The sequence below is a fragment of the Callithrix jacchus genome, chromosome 7, assembly GCF_049354715.1.
Source record: "Callithrix jacchus isolate 240 chromosome 7, calJac240_pri, whole genome shotgun sequence".
NCBI lineage: Eukaryota > Metazoa > Chordata > Mammalia > Primates > Cebidae > Callithrix > Callithrix jacchus.
Window position 1 is genome coordinate 55,172,178 of NC_133508.1, and position 20,987 is coordinate 55,193,164.

The following is a 20,987-nucleotide window of genomic DNA, read 5'->3' on the forward strand; positions in this document are numbered from 1 at the left end:
TATAACTCAGATTTCCCAGCCCAATTTCTGGAAATAAATCCTGGTTAAACAAATGGGTAGACCTTTTCTGAAGTCTCCAAGATGGTGTTGGGGAAAGAGCCAGGGCTGAGAGACCCAGGAGGCTGTGTTCTTGTCACTGCACTTCCTGGTGGCCTTGAACAAATCTCCTGGCCTCCCTCATCTGTTGCTTCCACGTCGTGCAGGACAAAGAAAAGAGGTCACCCCTGAATTGGGCGGGACAAAGGCTGGGGTCACCCCAAGATTGGGGCCCAGCTCCTGCCTCTTGTCTCGGGCAGATCACTCCATCACTCTGGCCTCAGTTGCCCCCTTTGAAGATTAGGGTTGTAACATGAATTCCATGGGGCCATTGCAAAGATGTACAGTGCCAGGCACAGAGCGCTTGGTCCCGGCAGGTCCATCCTGTGCACGCTGATGCTCTGTGCCTGTGTGGGGCCTTCGGAGGCCAAGCACCCCTCTGAGGACCTCACTCACCTCTGTGTCTAGCACAGTGGCTGACACATAGTAGGTGCTCAGGGAACCCTTGTCGCATTGAACTGACCCTTTGTAAAACAAAGCAGTAGCAAGAGAAATAATAACATGTGACCTTTTTTTAAATAAAGTAAACATGTGCAAGAATGTTCTTAGCCGCATGAAGCATAGCAGAGGCAAAGTGGAAACTGTCCAGGTGCCTTTGAACAACAGAACAGCTAAACAAACGTGGCGGCTCCTTGCTATGGAATACTACTCAGTGAGTAAAAGGAATAAACCGTGGTATACATGCAGCAGGGGTGGATCTCAAGAGTATTATGCTGGGAGAAAAGAGCCTTCACTGGAAACTATGTACCATAAAATTCACTTCTATGAAATTCTAGAACAGGATACAAGCTGAGAAACAGATCAGAATAATGCGGGTCTCTAGGGTTACCCTGAGAAGTACACTTGAGATCTGTGTGATTCATTGCATGTAATTTTGACCTCATAAGAAAAGGAATTGTAAATAAATATTGAACTCTAAATGGAAGGTTTAGGAATAAAGTGTCTGGGGGTCTGTAGCTCACGTTGGAAGGCATCAAATAAATGAGGCTGTGTGGCTGCATCGAGAGGGATGGATGAAGGGGGACGATAAGACAAAGCAAACGTGATTGCTATTATTTATTTATTTTTATTTTATTGATTTTTTTTTTTTTGAGACAGAGTCTCACTCTGTTATCCAGGCTGGTGTGATCAGAATAATGCGGGTCTCTAGGGTTACCCTGAGATCTCAGTGGTGTGATCTCAGCTCATTGCAACCTCTGCTTCCCAGGTTCAAGCGATTCTCGTGCCTCAGCCTCCTGAGTAGCTGGGATTAAAGGCGCCCACCATCTCATCTGGCTACTGTTTGTATTTTTATTAGAGACAGGGTTTCACCATGTTGGCCAGGCTAGTCTCAAACTCCTGACCTTAAGTGATCCACCTGCCTCGGCCTCCCAAAGTGCCGGGATTACAGGCGAAAGCTTTTTTTTTTGAGACAGGGTCTTCCCTGTCACCCAGGCTAGGGTACAGTGGCGAGAACTTGGCTCATTGTAGCCTCAGCTTCCTGGTTGCCTGGGCTCAGGCAATCCTCCCACCTCAGCCTCCTGAGTAGATGGCTGGCTAATTTTCTGACTTTTTCTGTAGAGACAGGGTTTCACCAGGTTGCCCAGGCTAACCTCAAACTCCTCGGCTCAAGCAATCCACCTGCTTCGGCCTCCAGAAGTGCTGGGATTACAGGTGCGAGCCACCATGCCCAGCCCACGGTCACATTTTAGCAGTAGAAGCCAGGTAACGGATATATGGCTGTTTGCCTTAAAGGTTTTTACACTTTTTTGCATGTTTGAAAATGTTCATAATCAAATGTTGAGGGAAGAAAACATAAAGCTGTAGAACTAAGCTGGGGCTTGTCTCTGAGCCTTAGTATACCCACGTGTAAAATGCAGGCAGCACTACCCAGAGGGGCGTCCCTGGGATTGAACGAGCCCTGAATAAAGAGGAATCCATGGGGAACTGGCAGGAAGTGACTTGATCCTTCTAAGCGAGCCTGGCCCTGCCTCATTTGGATGTCCACTTACGTGTGGCCTTCTGAGGCCGCCCTGCCCTGGCCACCCATCTCTTCTAGCCATCACCCTATGTCAATGTCTGCATGGCAATTCTCTCTGGCTGATACATCTCTTTCATCTTCCTTAATTTAAGGTGTCTGTCTCCTGACAGTAGAATGCGGATTCGAGGAGAAGAGGGACATTGTCTTATTCACGGCAGTATCTCTGGCACATAGTAGGGACGCAATGACTCTGTGGAATGAAGGAAGCAATGAGCAGGGCCTGCATAAGCTCTAACATGACCCCTTGAGTGGAGAATTCTGCCACCCAGAATGTGCCTATTGCTGCTAATGCCACCCCATAGAACAGCAGGAAGAAAACTTAGAGATCAGCCATCCCCACCCCATTTAATAAATAGGGAAACCAAGGCCCGGAGAGGGAATACAAACCTCCCAGCACCCACTACCAGTGAGTGGCTGAGCAGAGATGGGGCTGGAGCTCCTGGTTCCCAGCTCAGTATTCTGCTCCAACTGGCTGCTGGGGCTAGTGGTAAAGTGCTGATTCCCAGGAAGAGCCGGCAGATGGACAGACAGGCTTCACTGGGCAGGGCTGCCCTGGTGCCATGTGTTAATTACAGCAGACAGGATATGCCAGCCTAGCAATGTTTGCCGGTGCACCCGCCCCTCGTTTAGCAGGTGGGCAGGCTGGCGCAGGCCGCTGATCTGCCATGGGTCTGCCGGCCACTGATCATGCTGACACAGGCCCAATTGTGCACAGCGCCTGCTGAGTGGGGTGGGCCGGGCAGACTGGCACAGCGAGTCCCTCCCTGAGGACTGGCAGCCCCTTCTGACTGCATTGGTCAGCCAGACTGGTGCAAGCTGGGCATCTGCCCCATGATGAGCCCTTGCTGGACACAACCTGTCTACACAGGTGGGCCCAGTGACCAGCAGCCAGGGGTGACACGGGGACTGAGTGCTGAGCATGACCATGGGGGGACATTGTCGGGGGTGTCACAGGCAGGGGACGTGGGCTGGAGCCTCGCAGACAGATACGCAAATTCTGAGATCAGATAGGACTCTGCCACGCTCCCACCCCAACCCCTGTCCTGTTGACTGGTAGGATCTAAAAATCAAGTTTGCAGCCCTGAAGGAGGGCCTGGAAAAGTGGCCTCTTCTCTCTAACCCACATGCCTCTTCCTAATTGCCATGAGATCTACTGTTCACACAGCAGCCAGTGGGATTTTTCTGATACCAATGGAGTTGGTCACTCTCCTGTCTGAAGCCTTCAGTGGCTCCCCATTTCCCTCCAATAAAACAGTGGCGATAATAATATGTGCTATTATTATTGGCATTTTACAGCTAACAGCACTTGGTTATAGCATGTGTCCTATGTGAAAGACACCTTCTAGGCACTTTGTAGGGAAGAACCTGATTCATCCTCCACCCTAGAAGGTGGTGCTACTGCTATGCTCATTTTATAGATGAGGAGACTGAGAGAGGGAGATATGAGATCTCAAATTGGCTTGAACCTAGAGGTCCGACTCCAGAGCCTAACCACTACCACACCCAGACTCCACACATGTGAGTCATGACCCTCCCACACCAGGCCCTTCCACCTAGCACCCCAGAACTTATCCTGAACCCCCCTCGCTCTGTGCCCAAGCCTTGCCTTCTTGTTGATACCTGGGGTCCCCCCATGCTCTCCTCCTGTCTGCCCCACAGGCTCTGTTTCATATTCCAAGACAAGGCTCAGGGTCCCCTTCTGGGAAGGGCCTGTCCTGCACCCTCTGGAGAGCAGAGCTCTCCAGTCCCCACACCAGTGCTATTTCCACTCCACGTCAGGAGCCTGCTGTGGGGCGAGCACCTGCTGCCAATGTTTCTCCCCTGACCCCAATCTCCATCTCCACCATTCTGTGAACTCCCTGATGACTCCTCTGTCCACAGGCCTGGCCCCCAGGAGGTGTTTATAATGAACAAGTGAATGAATGAATGAGAAGCTGAGGTCACTTGGGCTACAGGAACGCACGCTGAGGGTGAGCAGTGAAGAGTGGCTCTCATGGAGACAAGGTGGCTGAATAAGTCCTTCCCACTTCCTCCTCAACCCACTCCTTCCAGAACATAAGAGGGACAGGCTTTCATTAAACTGGGAAAGAGCCCCCTGAGCCCCTCTCTTTAGGGGTGAGACATGTGACCCTGAACCCCATCTCTAATGCTGGGATTTTCCAAGAGCATTCTTGTCGGGAGGCAGGGAGGAGGCAGCGAGGAGCTGGACATGACCGCCTGGTCTTGAGGCTGGACCAAAGCATTTCAGATGCTGCAGCTGTTCAACACTCAATGGCAAACCTGGGCTTTTAAGGTCTGGATTCCAAGCATCTGGATTTGGGGGTGTGGTGGAAAGAGGATGTGCTTCAGAGCCAAGAGCCTGGCTCCCAGCTCTGCCGCCTCCTCGCTCTGTGACCCTGGGCATGCCTTGGTCACATTGGCTTTGCCTTCTGTAAAGCGAGGGCCCTAAATGGGACGGTCTGAATGACCTCCCAGGGCACCAAGGGTCAAGCAGTTGATGGGCCCCTGGAAAAGCTGCAAAGAGGCCCTGATGAGGAGTAGCCCTGGGGGTTCAGGACAGTGTCTCCAGCTGTGGTTCCTGACGCCTGTATCCGAATGACCCGATGAAGCTTCTTAAACATGCGGAATACAGACTACACTCAGGACTCACTGAATTTGAACCTCCAGGGCAGGCTTCTGGGGAAACTGACATTTTCTTTTTTAAATTTTTTATTGCATTTTAGGTTTTGAGGTACATGTGCAGAACATGCAAGACAGTTGCATAGGTACACACATGGCAGTGTGTTTTGCTTCCTTTCTCCCCTTCACCCACATTTGGCATTTCTCCCCAGGCTATCCCTCCCCAGCTCCCCCCGCCACTGGCCCTCCCCTTTTTCCCCCAATAGACCCCAGTGTTTAGTACTCCCCTCCCTGTGTCCATGTGTTCTCATTTTTCATCACCCGCCTATGAGTGAGACTATGCGGTATTTCATTTTCTGTTCTTGTGTCAGTTTGCTGAGAATGATGTTCTCCAGATTCATCCATGTCCCTACAAAGGACATGAACTCATCATTTTTGATTGCTGCATAATATTCCATGGTGTATATGTACCACATTTTCCCATTCCAGTCTATCATCAATGGGCATTTGGGTTGGTTCCAGGTCTTTGCTATTGTAAACAGTGCTGCAATGAACATTCGTGTGCATGTGTCCTTATAGTAGAATGGTTTACAGTCCTTTGGATATATACCCAGTAATGGGATTGCTGGGTCAAATGGAATTTCTATTTCTAAGGCCTTGAGGAATCGCCACACTGTCTTCCACAATGGTTGGACTAATTTACACTCCCACCAACAGTGTAAAAGTGTTCCTTTTTCTCCACAGCCTCTCCAGCATCTGTTGTCTCCAGATTTTTTAATGATCGCCATTCTAACTGGCGTGAGATGGTATCTCAATGTGGTTTTGATTTTGCATCTCTCTGATGACCAGTGACGATGAGCATTTTTTCATATGATTGTTGGCCTCATATATGTCTTCTTTTGTAAAGTGTCTGTTCATATCTTTTGCCCATTTTTGAATGGACTTGTTTGTTTTTTTCCTGTAAATCTGTTTGAGTTCTTTGTAAATTCTGGAGATCAGCCCTTTGTCAGATGGGTAAACTGCAAACATTTTTTCCCATTCTGTTGATTGCCGATTCACTCTAGTGACTGTTTCTTTTGCCGTGCAGAAGCTGTGGAGTTTGATTAGGTCCCATTTGTCTATTTTGGCTTTTGTTGCCAATGCTTTTGGTGTTTTGTTCATAAAGTCCTTGCCTACTCCTATGTCCTGGATGGTTTTGCCTAGATTTTCTTCTAGGGTTTTAATGGTACCAGGTCTTATGTTTAAGTCTTTAATCCATCTGGAGTTAATTTTAGTGTAAGGTGTCAGGAAGGGGTCCAGGAAGGTGCTTTCTGCACATGGCTAGCCAGTTTTCCCAACACCATTTATTAAACAGGGAATCCTTTCCCCATTGCTTGTTTTTGTCAGGTTTATCAAAGATTGTATGGTTGTAGATATGTTGTGTTGCCTCCGATGCCTCTGTTTTGTTCCATTGGTCTATATCTCTGTTTTGGTACCAGTGCCATGCTGTTTTGATTACTGTAGCCTTGTAGTATAGTTTGAAATCCGGTAGTGTGATGCCCCCTGCTGTGTTCTTTTTGCTTAGAATTGACTTGGCTATGCGGGCTCTCTTTTGATTCCATATGAAGTTCATGGTGGTTTTTTCCAGTTCTGTGAAGAAAGTCAATGGTAGCTTAATGGGATAGCGTTGATTCTGTAAATTGCTTTGGGCAGTATAGCCATTTTCATGATATTAATTCTTCCTAACCATGAACATGGAATGTTTCTCCATCTGTTTGTGTCCTCTCTTATTTCGTTGAGCAGTGGTTTGTAGTTTTCCTTGAAGAGGTCCCTTACGTTTTTTGTGAGTTGTATTCCTAGGTATTTTATTCTTTTTGTAGCAATTGTGAATGGCAGTTCGTTCTTGATTTGGCTTTCTTTAAGTCTGTTATTGGTGTAGAGGAATGCTTATGATTTTTGCACATTCATTTTATATCCTGAGACTTTGCTGAAGTTGCTTATCAGTTTCAGGAGTTTTTGGGCTCAGGTGATGGGGTCTTCTAGGTATACTATCATGTTGTCTGCAATTAGAGACAATTTGGCTTCCACCTTTCCTATTTGAATACCCTTTATTTCTTTTTCTTGCCTGATTGCTCTGGCTAGAACTTCCAGTACTATATGGAATAGGAGTGGTGACAGAGGGCATCCTTGTCTAGTGCCGGATTTCAAAGGGAATGCTTCCAGTTTTTGCCCATTCAGTATGATATTGGCTGTTGGTTTGTCATAAATAGCTTTTATTACTTTGAGATACGTTCCATCGATACCGAGTTTATTGAGGGTTTTTAGCATAAAGGGCTGTTGAATTTTGTCGAATGCCTTCTCTGCATCAATTGAGGTAATCATGTGGTTTTTGTTTTTGGTTTTGTTTATGTGGTGAATTACGTTTATAGACTTGTGTATGTTGAACCAGCCTTACATCCCCGGGATGAATCCTGCTTGATCATGATGGATAAGTTTTTTTTTTTTTTGAAACTGACATTTTCAAACCCCACCCTCACTCTGGGCTAGGTGATTCTGCTGTGCACTGAAGTCTGAGTGGCATCTATCTGAGGCCCTTTCTCTTTCCCCTGCTTCTTGTCTGCTAGTCCCTAAAGCACGAGTGGGAAGCGGGGTGCTGCATGGGAGGTGGAGAAGGAGGTCTCAGAGCTTCCATGCATGTGTCTGATAGAGTTTGAGGGGTTCAGGTGATTGGGTCATGACTGGTGGAAGCCTGTCAGGGCATGGGACATGGCAAGGGGGCGGAGTTGGCATGACATCTCCCACCCTGGTAGATACAACATTTGCCAGAAACTCATCCCCTTACACACACACACACACACACACACACACACATACACCCTATCCTTTCCCAGAGTGAAGTGAGGAGCAGGGTATATAACTGCACTTACAGCTGTGGATGCAGGCCTCGTGCACACACAACACTGTGAGTCCACAAACCGACACGCAGCCCTGAAAATGCCTGCACACACTCTCTTACACTCTCTGTAAGACCTCCTGGTCTTCCCCATGCAAACATCTAAAACTATGCACGAACATTTTCATCGTTACTTTGCCTTGCACACACACATGCAGCCTCATATGCAGCCTGGAAACACACCTGTGTGTACTGTCATTCCTGCTGATGCACGTATGCATGCCCACACTGTGCTGAACACAGGCTTCTTTATTCACAGCAGGCTCACCCGCTGGGGCCCCAGCTCACACCAGTGGCACACACCTCCTCACACTTGCAGGAACACCTGCCCACATGTGTGGTGCGGGGCCCCACAAAGAGGCCATAGCCGCTCTCCTCCCTGCCGCTCTCCCCACAGCCCCCAGGCCCATCCCTGAGCTGCCGTCTGCCATCACACAGTAACCAGATGAGACAGGCAATTTATGACACCAGCTGTCTCTGTCAAAAATGGATCTCCCACACACACCAGGGGAAGCCAATTACCTCGAGCCCAGCCCTGCCAGAAACCAGCTCCCACAAGGGAGAGAAGGGGCTGCCCAGAAAGATGGGTGGCACCTGACGTGAGGATTTTCTGCCTCTTCTTGTCCTTGGGAATCTGGTATCCTCTCCCCGCCAGGTCCCCTTGGGGAGGACAGAGCCTGCCCTACCCTCTCTGTGACTGGTTCTCTGGCCCAGCTCCCAGGCCTAGGAACTGCCAGAGCAGTTTCAGGGTGGAGAACAGGTGGGCAGGGAGGTTTAGGGGAAGAGTGGTCCAGGGTCGTTATGGCAACAAGAAAGGCAAGAACCCTGTGCCCCTCCCCCGACGCAGCAGGTGGCCAGGCGGCTGTGTCACTCTCCTCTTTCATTCCCCTCACCTCCTCCCACAGCACCCCTGCCTGGCTTCCGTCTCCCTAGAATACCTCCTCCCTTTCTTGCCCCCCTGCCCAAAACTAAATCCAACTCTACTTCCTGAGCCACTTGCCGTCTGGACTTTGGAATCAGACCCAGGTTCAAAGCTCTGCACTTCCCCACCTCCTAACTGGGAATCAGGGCAAATGGCATCCCTTCTCTGGCCATGGGGTTTGCATCTAAAAAAAAAACAGATGTTCATTTCTATTAAAAAATGTTGAACAAGAGTCTCTAAGTACCGGAGTCTGTTCCATAATCGGAGATGCAACATTAAACAAAACGAAGTCCCATCCCGGGCGTCAGGCTCCATTGGAGGAGTCGGAAAGCACGCCTTCCAGAAATTTAGGAGAGATGAGTAAGTTTCCTCACTGTCCGTATCTGCTTCGTTTACAGTCATGTTCCCAGCACCAAGCACAGCTCCTGAAAGGACCTCAGGAACAGACAGACTCACAAACACAGCAGTGGACTCGAGCTCTAGCCTGAGGTTGACTTGACTTAGCACCATCTTTGCGCCCAGCCTTGGAGGGAGCTTTCTAGGCGTAATTTCTGAGTGGCGAGGATAGCGGCCGATCCGCTTTAGTGAACAGAGAGTCTCTTCCTTCCTTCACTGACTCATGGGTTCATTCCACAAATGCATATTTGAGCATGTACTACGTGCCAGTCCCCTAGGCACCTGGGGTCAAGTGAGATGGGCAAGGGACTCCCACATGATAGCTGCATGGCAGAGGTTTCTAGATTTGCTCATCACCACCCAGCATCTAGAAGCTGAGTCGTAAATTCACACTAACAGCAGTGTCCACTTGTCTTTGCATTTCACAAGAGGCTTTTATATGTTTGTTTTGTTTAGTATTTCTTACACCCCTGGGGCATGAGTTTCATTAATATCCCTCACTTTACAGATGAGGAAACTGAGGCCCAGAGACAATCAGTGACTCACTTGAGAACCCAGAGCCAGGGAGTGAAGCACCCACCATAGTACTGAGTCTCTTTCTGGCCCACATTTTTCTCTTGCATTATCTAATTTAACGCCCTTTCCCCCAACTACCATGAAAGGCAGGTATTTCCTTAGGCTGTTTACAGCCAGAGAGCATCTCTGGCCTGGGCTGGGATTTGAACCTGTGCTGGGCTGACACAAGATCTCAGGCGCCAACCACTCCTCATCTAATCAGTTCGTTAAAACCCTCCTTGCAAACATTCTCTCTCGCTGCCTGGACACGGAGACCTCAGCTGCTCCATTTCCAGGAGAGCAAATTCCTTCCCAGCTGGAGTGGAGTTGGGATAATGTAGGCAGGCAATTTAAACAGCTCCGGCAAAATACACCAGCCGTTCTCACTCTCTGCCACTATTACACTTTCCAGCAGCGGCGGGATTGGCCCATAAGTGGGATATCAAGTTTATTACAGCTATTTCCAACCTGTAATTGGTTTTGTGGAACACAAGGAGAAGGAGGTTGGGTAGGTAGGGGAGGTGATATTTTCCCCCTTTCTTTTTTTTTTTTTTTTTCCTTTTTCTGATGACGGCACCCAGGGACATCCGTGAGGCAGTGGAAGTTGGAGACTTTTTTTTTTTTTTTCAAATTGAAGGGCCGGGCCAGCTGGCAGACTCACACTGCTGGCTGGACTAAGTCCACCAGCCACACTTTGATGACTCTGCTTGGAAAGCAACCTGCCCTGGCTGCAGCCAGATTTGCTGGTTGAGGTCAGGGGGCAGCCAGGACCCAGAGATGGGGTTTGGCAGCTCTGGGGCATGAGAAACTGTGGACTCTAGGGCTGGCTCTTCCAGAATTGGAATACTGTGGGCATTCAGGGTAGCAAAGAGTCTTCAGTTGCCTCAGGGAACATTTACAGAAACTGAGTCACAGAGAAACGAACAGTGCAGAGACAACCTTTGGGACTTAGAACCTAGCTCTCTGACTCTCAGAAACTTCTACACCATGTAGCTGGTCGTTTGGGGAATTCCTGCCTGAGATGCTCTCAGGATGAGGAAGGAAAGAGACACCCGTTCTTAAGAGCCCACATTAGGGTCTGCCGCCATCGTCACAGTCCACCCACACTGACCAACCTCCCTACTTTGGACTTAAGTAAAAATATATAATAGCTAATGAGACGGAGCACTTTCTGTTACAATGACATGAGTTGACGTTTGCAAGCAGTATCTGGCACAGGGTAAACACTAATGCATGCTAGCTCTTATTTCCATCACGTTGCTATGACCGCATGCCAAGCAATCCCCTGGGCTCTCTGTGTGTTTACTCTTATGCACTGAATTCTCACACATGTGCTTTACAGGGAGGTATGATCCTTCTCATTTTGCAGATGGGGAAACAGAGGCATGCAGAACTCTCCAACATCACCCAGCAATACACTGAGTGGCAGAGCTGGGATCTGAATCCAGAGCTGCGTGACCCCAAAAGCCTCTGCACATTTCCCATCTCCCCGACCTCAGAATAGGTCTTCTGCTCTCTTCTTTTGGACTAATCCATGCTGAAGGGTCAGCTCAGTTATGATTACAAATATCACACCTGTGTGACCTTGGGCAGTTCACTTGTCTCTTTCTTGGCCATGATTCCCATGTCTGCAAATGGGGGTGATGACACACGTCTCTTGCTACAGTTCACTTATTCAGCAACCCTTCGTATGCCAGGCACTGTGCTGGGCCTGGGGACACATGGCTCCTGGATCTTACAGTCCTGAGATTCCCAGGAACAATGGAAGTGAGGCTGGGGCACACTCAGCCTGTGTGGGCGCTGGTGAGGATGCAGGTTCTTTTGCGTAACTACATGCACAGCTTCTTGTCTGGTCTAGGCCTGCCCTTTGCAGGGTTAGGGTGTTTTCCTGAACAGAATATCATAAATGCTGTTTCTGTTAAGAAACAGAAACCCTGCTGGTTCCTTTTGGAGCCCTACATCAGGGATGGCCTGAGGCCCCTGTCCCACCTGGGCCAGGCTGCTCCTAGCAGGGAGTCCCAGACAGATCCCAGTCCAGGCACAGCAGGCTGTCCTGGGGCCAGTCTGCATCGCAAAGCAGCAAGAGCATTTTCCCTTTCCTTCACGGTATTCCCAGTGCCTGGCACATGGTAAGGTCTCAACTAATTCATTCATTCACTCATTGATTCATTCAGCAAATACTTATCGAGCAAGTGCCGTGTGCCAAACTCTGGAAACAGCAATGAACAGGACCGATAAAGAACCCATCCTCAGAGAGCTTATGTTCTAAGAGTAGCTCATACTCAAGGACCTGTTTATTTGTTCAACAAAAGTCTGTTGAATATGAGTGAATGAAATCATTCATTTCAGAAATGCCTCTTGCTCTGGGGCTGGGCAAACCCACACATCCGAAGGGCTTGGCTCACCTTGTTTGCCCCATCAGCTCTGTGGTTGTTGTTCTGCCCTGGCCTGGTGGTCCCTGCCACGGGCACCATGGGAGCCTCTCAGAGCCCATGAGACCTGCCTGCCTCCAGGTACTCGCTTGGGGCATCCCTGCGCTCTGTTTTGGGGCTACTTCGATGACTAATAGCAAGTTCTTGGTCCCTGCTCTCTGACTCCCACTCCTTATAGACACAACCCTCCCTTCTGGTGCCTCCCACCTGCCTCCCTCTCTGGATGTGGGACCCCTTCTTTCATTTACTGAATTCTGCATCCCCTGGCATTTTAGCGAGAGACAGTTTGCTCTTCAGTCCCATAGACAGAAAGAGCCCTGAAGGGTGGGGAAGGACACAGAACAAGAGGTGGTCCAGAAAAGCATGAATGCTCTTGAAAATAGCCCATGAATGAGTACTTCCACTCACCAGGGAGTCTACAAGGCTCATGTGATCCTCACAAGGAGGGACATTGTGTTATCCCCATTTCACAGATGAGGAAACAGAGACTGGGGGAGGTGAAATAACTTCTTCAAGAGCACAAAGTTAGGAACCGAAATCAGACATTCAACTGGGGATTCAGATCAGCCTTGCTTCAGGCTACAAAGCCTCCCATAGGCAGAAAGAGCAGCCTAGGACCAAGCACTCCCTCCAAAGGGGCTACGTCCTCCAGGAAGCCTTCCATGATCACCAAGGGGATTCTTGCCTTCTTCAGAAGCATCAGAACATCATTGGGGATAACACTTGGCAAACACCTGTTGCTGCCACAACCATCATCTCACTGACTCTGGAACCTCAGCTAATTGTGGACTGTGTACCTCTTGTGAATAAGGTTGTCACGGCTGTGACCGTGTCTGAAATGTATTTCCTTCTCTGCCGTGAGGCTGCAACTGCCCCTGTATGTCTCGGGGGGGAGAAATGTTTCTAGAATTAAAGGGAAGGTGTCATCCAGCACACGTACCACACCTTCTGTCCACAGCCCATACTAATCCTCAACTCGCACTTGGCGTCTTTCTAGCACCCTTTAACCACCAGGAACCTCAGAATAACATCCTTGCAAATAGCCGCTCGCCCGCAGGCCCGGGACCTGAGTGTGTCTGAGTCTCCCATTTCCTTTACCTTCCAGGAGGCTGAGAAAGGAGGGAGTGTGAACCACAGTGAGCTGGGACGGTGGAGTGAGGCCTGCCCTCCAGTTCCCTCACCCTGCAGCCGAGATAAGCACTTGCCTCGGGCTGCCTGAAGCAGGTTTCCCAGAAGCAGTTATTTACTCCTCCGGCTGACAGTGAAGCCCCAGACACAGCCCCAGAGAAACAGATGTAAATAAAACCAAAGGAAAACTAGGCTCGTCCTTGAAACTCCCCTGTCCCTCTGCCTGAAACAGCGATTTACGACTCGGATAATTCTTCTGTGCTTTATCTGGGGTGTGTGGGTATCTGTGTGGACGTGTGGGGTGCGGGTGTATTTTCCTAGTAATAAAACCCTCAGTCTCGGCGAATAAATTTGAGGAGACAGTTTTACTGACAGATTTTTTCTCTTTTGTGTAATAAAAAAAATGGAGTGAAATTTGAGATTGGGACGATAAGAGGGCTGCAGCATTTTAGGAGGAGATAAAAAAGCAGTACCTGAAGGGAGGCGAGGCCAGGAGAGGGGCTGCCGGTTACACAGGCAGGACGCTTTCTGCCTCACACCTCCACTGGGCTTCTGAAGTCTTTTCTCCTAATGAGCCCAGCTGCTGGGGGCGGAAGGGGACCTCGAGAGGCATTCGGTTCACCCACAGCTTCTTCCTGCCTGGTGGGATCGGACGTGAACACTGGTCAAGAAGCTAGAGACTTGAGAACCTAGTGTGGGGCCTCAGCTGAATCTTTTTGCCTCTCCAAGCCTCAGTTTCTTTACCTGCAAAATGGGAACATTCTCGTCTATTCGGCTCTGTTCCCAGGGACATGGTACGGCCACAAAGTGTGACGGGTTTAAAGCTGGGTTTCTCCATCTGGGCACTGTTGACATTTGGGGGCCAGATAATCCTTGGGAGGGGGGAAGGGGGCTGTCCCCCTAGACGTCGTGAAATGGTCAACAGCTTCCTGGCCTCTATCGGCTGGATGCCAATACCAAATCACACCCTTTCTCTCCAATTGTGAAAACCAAAAACGTCTCCTGAACTTGCTGTATGTACCCTGGTGGGTAGGGTGAGCAAAATCACCACCCAAGTGAAGGCCCTGCTTGAAAGGTACTTTGGTGGTTCTAAAACGTCAAATGAGGCCAGGCACGTTGGCTCATGCCTGTAATCCCAGGACTTTGGAAGGCCAAGGCAGGTGTATCACAAGGTCAGGAGTTCAAGACCAGCCTGGCCAAGATGGTGAAACCCTGTCTCTACTAAAAGTACAAAAATTAACTGGGCATGGTGGCGCGTGCCTGTGATCCCAGCTACTCGGGAGGCTGAGGCAGGAGAATCACTTGAACCTGGGCAGCTGAGGTTGCAGTGAGCTGAGACTGCGCCACTGCACTCCAGCCTGGGCCACAGAGTGAGAATCCATCTCAAAGAAAAACAGTCAAATGAGTGAGGCAGGGAGGGGCAGGGGGTACACAGAGAACGGGGAGCCCCTGGAGGGTCTTGGCCTCCACCTCAGGCTGGGACATTGGGAGATGGGGAGATGGACGCTCTGAGCCCAAGAGCAGCCAAGCCTCTTCACCCTGTACCAAGCTGGGCGAAGTCAGCTCGGGGACGTTTTTCTAGGTGAGGACAGTGGGCGCAGCGTCAAGCTGTGGTGGTTTAGAGGTGGGCATCTTTCCTAAGGCAAGCGCCGGTGCGGATCCCAACAGGAGAGGAGACTCCTCCGGTCCCCTTTCTCCTCATCTTCCTCCACTCTCATCATCCTATTTCAGAAGCGGGGTCTGCGCCGCAGAAGCAGCCAAGGGAGCGGGAGCAGTCCTCTGTCTTCCCTCTGCACACGGTCAGAAAGTGTCAAGCCATCAGAGTGAAAGAAAGTGACACACGTGCATGTCACTAGGTCCAGAGGAGAGACAGGAGGGGTGTGGGCTTTCGGAGGGGTAAGGAGAGGCCTTGCCTTGGGAAGTCTCCCTCACCGCTGCTTCCTCTCAGGGTCCCAGAGCCTGCGAAGGCCTTCTCATGACTCTAACTGTCCCCCTCCTGACAGAGGCCACCTTACTCTTTATGAAGCTTACAGTCTGTGGAAAGCGATCAATACAGAAGAAGCCTGTGTCTGGCACACAGCTGGTGCTCAAACAACGCTGGCCAGATGCATGGAGTCTTCCCTAAACCAGTAGCAACACCACCTAGGTCAGAGAGATGTGGTCCAAGTCAGCTCAGGTACATGTGTGCCCAGAGGAGTCCAGCTGTGTCCAGGGTCAGTGCTCCCAGGCAGGGGACAGGGGGACAGACCACGCTCCAATCCTCACCTCTCTGCCTGGGAAAGCCGCTTTCAGCATCCCCCCTACCTCAGCCCCTCAGAGACACCTGTCCCTAGCCACCACTCTCCCAGCCCCCTCTCCCCGCTGCCTCCACCACACAGAGCCGAAGGGAGTTAATTCCACTTCTCCAGGCCCAGGCATGAGGCCTCCCCACCGCAGGCTGTTAGCGTGGAGCCCAGCTGAGCTGCGAGAGGCTGCAAGCTCCCAGTCTATAATAGAGTTGCTGAGACAAGCGGAAAACTGCAGCCGAGTAAACAGATAAATAATTGAAACAGTGACAACACATACCTTGCTGCTTTGTGGAGTAACACTTTCATCAGCTGGAGGCAGCCAGATGTGGGGAGGCAGGCGGGCGGCGGCCCGGGGCACGGGACGGGGACACTTGGGTTTGCTTTCCGTCGGCTGTGAACAGTGGGACAGCCCGGCAGACTCGGTCTTCCAGCGCTGACTTCATCGCCACCTCCCTGCCTTCTCCCACTTCAGCATTCTTAGGTGAATTGGGGACTTCACGTCCTTTCTCCTGGCCCATTCCAAGAGGAGGACAAGTGCCCCACGCTGTCCCCTTCGGCATTGCCCGTGCCAGGACGTTGGGTTCCTGGCCTCCTCCTGGGCTCCCTGCCTCTAGTCTTGCCCCTTTTAATTCAATCTATAGCTAGAGGAGCTTGTAAATGGAACCTGAACATGGCTCTGGGGACCGTTACCTACAGGGGAAGCTGAGCGCCTTTGCCCTGGACACCCTCCATGATCTGGCCCACGTTTTTCTTCGCAGCCTCTGCTCATCCCACTTCCTTCCTGCTCCAGGCGCTGTGAAGTCAGCAAGCTTCCCCTGAGCACACACTTCTCTTTTCTGCCACAGGGCCTTTGCTGTTCCCTCTGCCTAGAGAATTCCCACCTGTTGTCAGGCTGGCTGCTACTCTTACTTCAGGAGGCAACCTAAACGTCTCTGCCTCCAAGAAGCCCTCTGGGATTACCTTATTCCCAAGATGGGAGCTGTCCTTCTTCTGGGCTTCTTGCCTGCATCTTCCCAGTGTTCTGGGGAAAGGGGTGGCTAGGGCTGGCTGAGCGCTCACGTATGGCTGCCTCTGTGCTCTGTGGCAGGTGACGGATGGCGGCACCATCAAGCAGAAGATCTTCACCTTCGACGCCATGTTCTCCACCAACTACTCACACATGGAGAACTACCGCAAGCGCGAGGACCTGGTGTACCAGTCCACTGTGAGGTGAGGACTGGGGTGGGGTGGTGGGGCAAGGAGGGGGCATGGGGAGGGGCGGAGGGCAGGTCTCCAGCCCTTTCACTGCAATCCCTCGGCGCCCTTGGGCTTGGAAGGCAGAACTGAGGGCTCCGCTTGTGGAATTCGGATCCATGCCCTGGAGGGAAGAGGCAGGAGAGGGGCAGGCCACAGCTCCTCTGCCTGGCCTCCTCTGCCTGCTCCTCCAACAGTCCTGGAAGGTGGGTTTTTCAAACCCATTTATTTCCAGGTGAGATACTGAGACCCATAGAGGGTGAGCCATGGGCCTAAAGTCACACAGGCGGCAGTGACAGCTCGGGGTGGGGAGCCAGCTCTGCGTGGCGTGGAAGCCCATACACCATGCATGGTCTACTGTTTCTTGTGGGATCCAAGGCCATGACGGCCCTGAGCTTAAGAAAGAACGACCCCAAGCGACAGGACTCCCAGGTCAGAAGCAGCAGGGTGGGGAGGAGCAGTGCTCAAGTCAGAGATGCGTGATTTTCCCACCCATCCCTGTTTCCCGGGAGGCGGGCAGCAGAATCAAGCTAACTACATCTCCTTCTAGACCTTGCCATTTTCTATGTGTGTGGCTCCATCCCCTTCCCACAAACTCCCTACAAGACCCTAGCCCTGTTTTATTTCTTTGACCCTTAACACACGCTGGTCCCTCTTCTCAAAGGTCCTTTCTCCCTTCAACCATCTGGTAAACTCCTCGTCAGCCTTCAGAACCCCACTCAAGCAAGTCCACCCGTGGGACCACTCGCCTTAGCTGAACAGATCCCCCAAAGCTGGTCTGCTCGAACTGCCCCAGTCCCCACCCCTCCTCAGAGGGAGTCTCACTGCATTCATGAAGAATGCAGATTTGCACACACACACACACACACACACACACTTCCATGCCACGCTGCCAAACGCTCTGACAGGTGCCCAGCTTGAAAGCGGTGGTCTGCTCCAAAGCTGGAGGGGACTGCTCTGTGTCGCGCACCCTGAGAGGGACTGCCGCTGGCAAGCCCGCATGATGTGCACTATGGCACCAGGCCATGTGGATGTCCCAGCTAGCCTGGTACTGAGCTGTCTTTAAGCTCTGAGCTTGGAGGAGGGGGAGGCCCCATGCTCCAGCATGGGCTGTGGGTCTCCCAGTGACCATGAGCTTCAGAAGGACAAGGCACCTGCTCCTCCTTCACCTTTTGCATCCTCAGCTCATTCCAGGGCTTGGCGTGCAGTGAGTGCATAATGAAATTTGCAAAATGAATGGGCAGCCCAGGCTATGCTCCTTGGCTGTTCAGGCCTGTTTTCTATTGGGTAAAATTAGAACATGGGACAAGAAGATTGTAAAGGGTGAGTCCAGCCCTGCATGGAGAATCTGGCCCTGGCCTCCTCCTCTTCCTGCTTTTGTAAGAATGAGAAGGTGGGTGTGCCCCCTGGGGGCCTTGCTGGGTCCTCCTCCTCTCTGGGTTCTGTGCCAGGACCCTGCTGAGAGTGTGGATGTGAAGGTGTGTGAAGAGGTGTGTGAATGGCAGCACAAACGCCTTCGTCCATCTTCTTACGATTTCTTCTACACCTGCTTCCAAAAAGAAATGATAGCCCCTTAAAATATTAAGGCACACCTAAAACAAGCCAGCTACAGTCAAGATGAAAAAGGAGATCGAAACTCATCTGGGGGAAAATAGCTATTCTGGAAACCACAGAGCGTTTTGTAGTAAGTGAACTCCCAAATCATCTCCAAGATTCCCGGAAACCTAATGCCACTCGGCCCACCCCTGCCAGTCACTGTGTCTTTGAGAATCCCTGTCCCACCAAGCCACCTGCTGCCACAAGCATGGCCTCTAGGACTCCTCGGTTCTGATTTCTAAGCTAAGAAAGAAAGCCAGGGACCACCATAACATCCTCGAGCCCCACCCTCTGCTGCTCCCTGTAGCCTCCAGGGCAAACCCTGGTACCAGAAGACCCAGAGACAAATCCCAGTCATTCTGCCTGTCGAATGACCTTGGGCGAGAGCCTGCACCTCCCTCTCTCTTTGCTTCAGGTCTCTAGCCTGGAAAGCAGGCTTGACATGATTGGCTTTGTACAGTTGTTGTGGAATTTCAGTGGAATTTAGGTCCAACAGCCTGAGTTCAAATCCTGCCTCTTCCAGCCCCTGGTATTAGTGAAATCTAGGGCTGGTAACCCCACAACTGGGTTTCCTGACCTCCAAAGGAAAATGGCAGCATTTAGAGGCTGGCCAGCCTTGTGAGGAGCAGGTGTGTGCATTCAAGTGAATTGCTGCTGTCCTATCTCCAGGTGGTACATGTTTGCTGCCGTTGCCTAGAACAGCCCCTCTTTCTCTCACCATAAAACAAACCAAAAAAACTCACCTTTTTACAAACCTCATAAAGCCTCCTTTATGTACTCTTTCTGTTTTGATATGCACAAACAACCCCATGAATGCAGACACGTACGATTATTATTATTATTAGAGACGGAGTTTCGCTCTTTTTGCCCAGGTGGGCGCACAATAGTGCAGTCTCGGCTCACCGCAGCCTACACCTCCAATTCAAGCGATTTACCTGCCTCAGCCTCCCGAGTAACTGGGATTACAGGGGTGTACCACACCCGCTAGTTTTTTGTATTTTTAGTAGATACGGGGTTTCTCCATGTTGGTCAGGCTGGTCTCAAACTTCTGACCTCAGGTGATCTACCTGCCTTGGCCTCCCAAAGTGCTGGGATTACAGGTGTGAGCCACCCCGCTCGGCTGTTATTATTAGTAGTAGCAGTAATTATTTTCTCTAGCCCTGTTCTTACTATAGAAGAGGTCAGGGTTCAGCAGGCCCGAGGGTCTTCCTCTGGAATGACATGAACTTGACCAGACCCCTTGTTTTTCAGCTGTGGAAGCCAAGGCCCAGAGAGGGAATGAGACTTGCCTGAGGTCACACAGCAGCCCTGACTTAAGCCTGATTTCAGGAGCCAGTGTTCTTTTCTTTCCCACATGGGGCCACTCTCCCCTGCCTTCTCCCCGAGCCTCAGTTACAGGAGTGGTCTCCCAAGCAGAGAGCACCCCGGGGAACTGAGCTGTCCTGTTTGGCGTTCACCAAGGGAGCTGAGCTATCCTGTTTGGCGTTCACCAAGGGAGAGGGAAGGAAGGTACAGACCTCTAGAGCCTGATGGGATCACAGAGGACCATCGGCCCTCCAGACCAGCCGTGCTGGGGGTGGCTGCCTCTCCAGGCTGCAGAGCCCCATCAGGGCTGGCGGCAGGGCGCAGGACTCTGCATTTACATATAAATGAAGATATTTACAAATTAATGCATCTCAACAAGAGAGAGTCCCAGCTCCACAGCTGTCTGAGCCGTTTCCTCTTCAGCTGGGGAAACTGGGCAAATGAGGCTGAGAAGATTATGAAGAATTGGCTGAGAACAATTTCCCGGGTAGCCTAGAGGAGCCCCAGGGACTCCTGGAGCTTTCTGTCCTGCCGATGAGGCCCTGAAGGGTTGGAAGTCTGGTGGAGTGTCAGGACTTCTGCTCCCAGAGGGTGCAGGTGTGGCTCCCCAGCTGCATGACCTTGGACAGATGACTGCCTCTCTGAGCATCCCAAAGGCCCATCTATCAAATGCCTTTCTAGGTCTTAGCCCCAGAGCCCAGAACTCCCAGGTTGGAATTGACAAGAATGTATTCCCTCAAGGCTATTTAGTTGAGCACCTCCGAGGAGCCTGGCTTGGTAGAAGGTGACCAGGGATACCGCGGGGAATGAGAAAAGCACAGCTTTGCAATCTAGTAGGGGAGACACGGCAAAATGTAACTGACTACGTCATTCCACATTCTGCAAAGAAGTAATTCTACACTATGGGCATGTAATGAAGGGGCAGGTGGGGTGCAGTGCTGGGAAAGACTGAGATTCAGGGTGCCATTTAGATGGGTGGTCAGGCAGAGCCTCCAAGCAAGGTGGCACTTGGGTGGAGACCTAGGGGCAGGAAGGAGCCCTCTGTGGAAGGGAGGAGGCAGATGTGGCCGACGGTTATCCCGCCCTGCCCACATCCTCTTACCCCTCGTTCTTCCTGGCAGTGCCAGCATCCTTGGTGCTTCCCCGGGGTTTTCTCAGAGCACTGGAGCCCACTCAGCCTGCACACGGGGCAGGCGAGAAGTGCCGGGGAGTTGACGCCACCCCGGGAGTAGCCTTGACCAATGACTGATCATAGGGTGCATACCCAGCCACCTCGTCCCTCTAGGGGGACAGTTCAGACACATGCTCAGGAGGACAAAGTACATGCTCCTCCTTCACTTCACACGCCCAGCTCTCAGCCCAGGGCCTGACACACAGTGGGCGCATAATGCCATGTGCAAAATGAGTGGGCAGCTCAGGTATGCTCCTTGGCCTCTTGGGGTGTTTCCTAAAGGGCAAAATTAGA

At 51.2% G+C, this 20,987-nt stretch overlaps 1 protein-coding gene across 2 annotated transcripts in view; it reads left to right on the forward strand.

The window, feature by feature from the left end:
• Positions 1–20,987, forward strand: part of IGSF21 (immunoglobin superfamily member 21) — a 270,471-nt gene that overhangs the window by 164,246 nt on the left and 85,238 nt on the right. For both annotated transcript variants that reach the window (XM_002750355.7, XM_035307930.3), the window contains exon 3: positions 16,476–16,597. In XM_002750355.7, the coding sequence (XP_002750401.4) occupies positions 16,476–16,597 (122 nt within the window). The remainder of the gene's footprint in view (positions 1–16,475; positions 16,598–20,987) is intronic.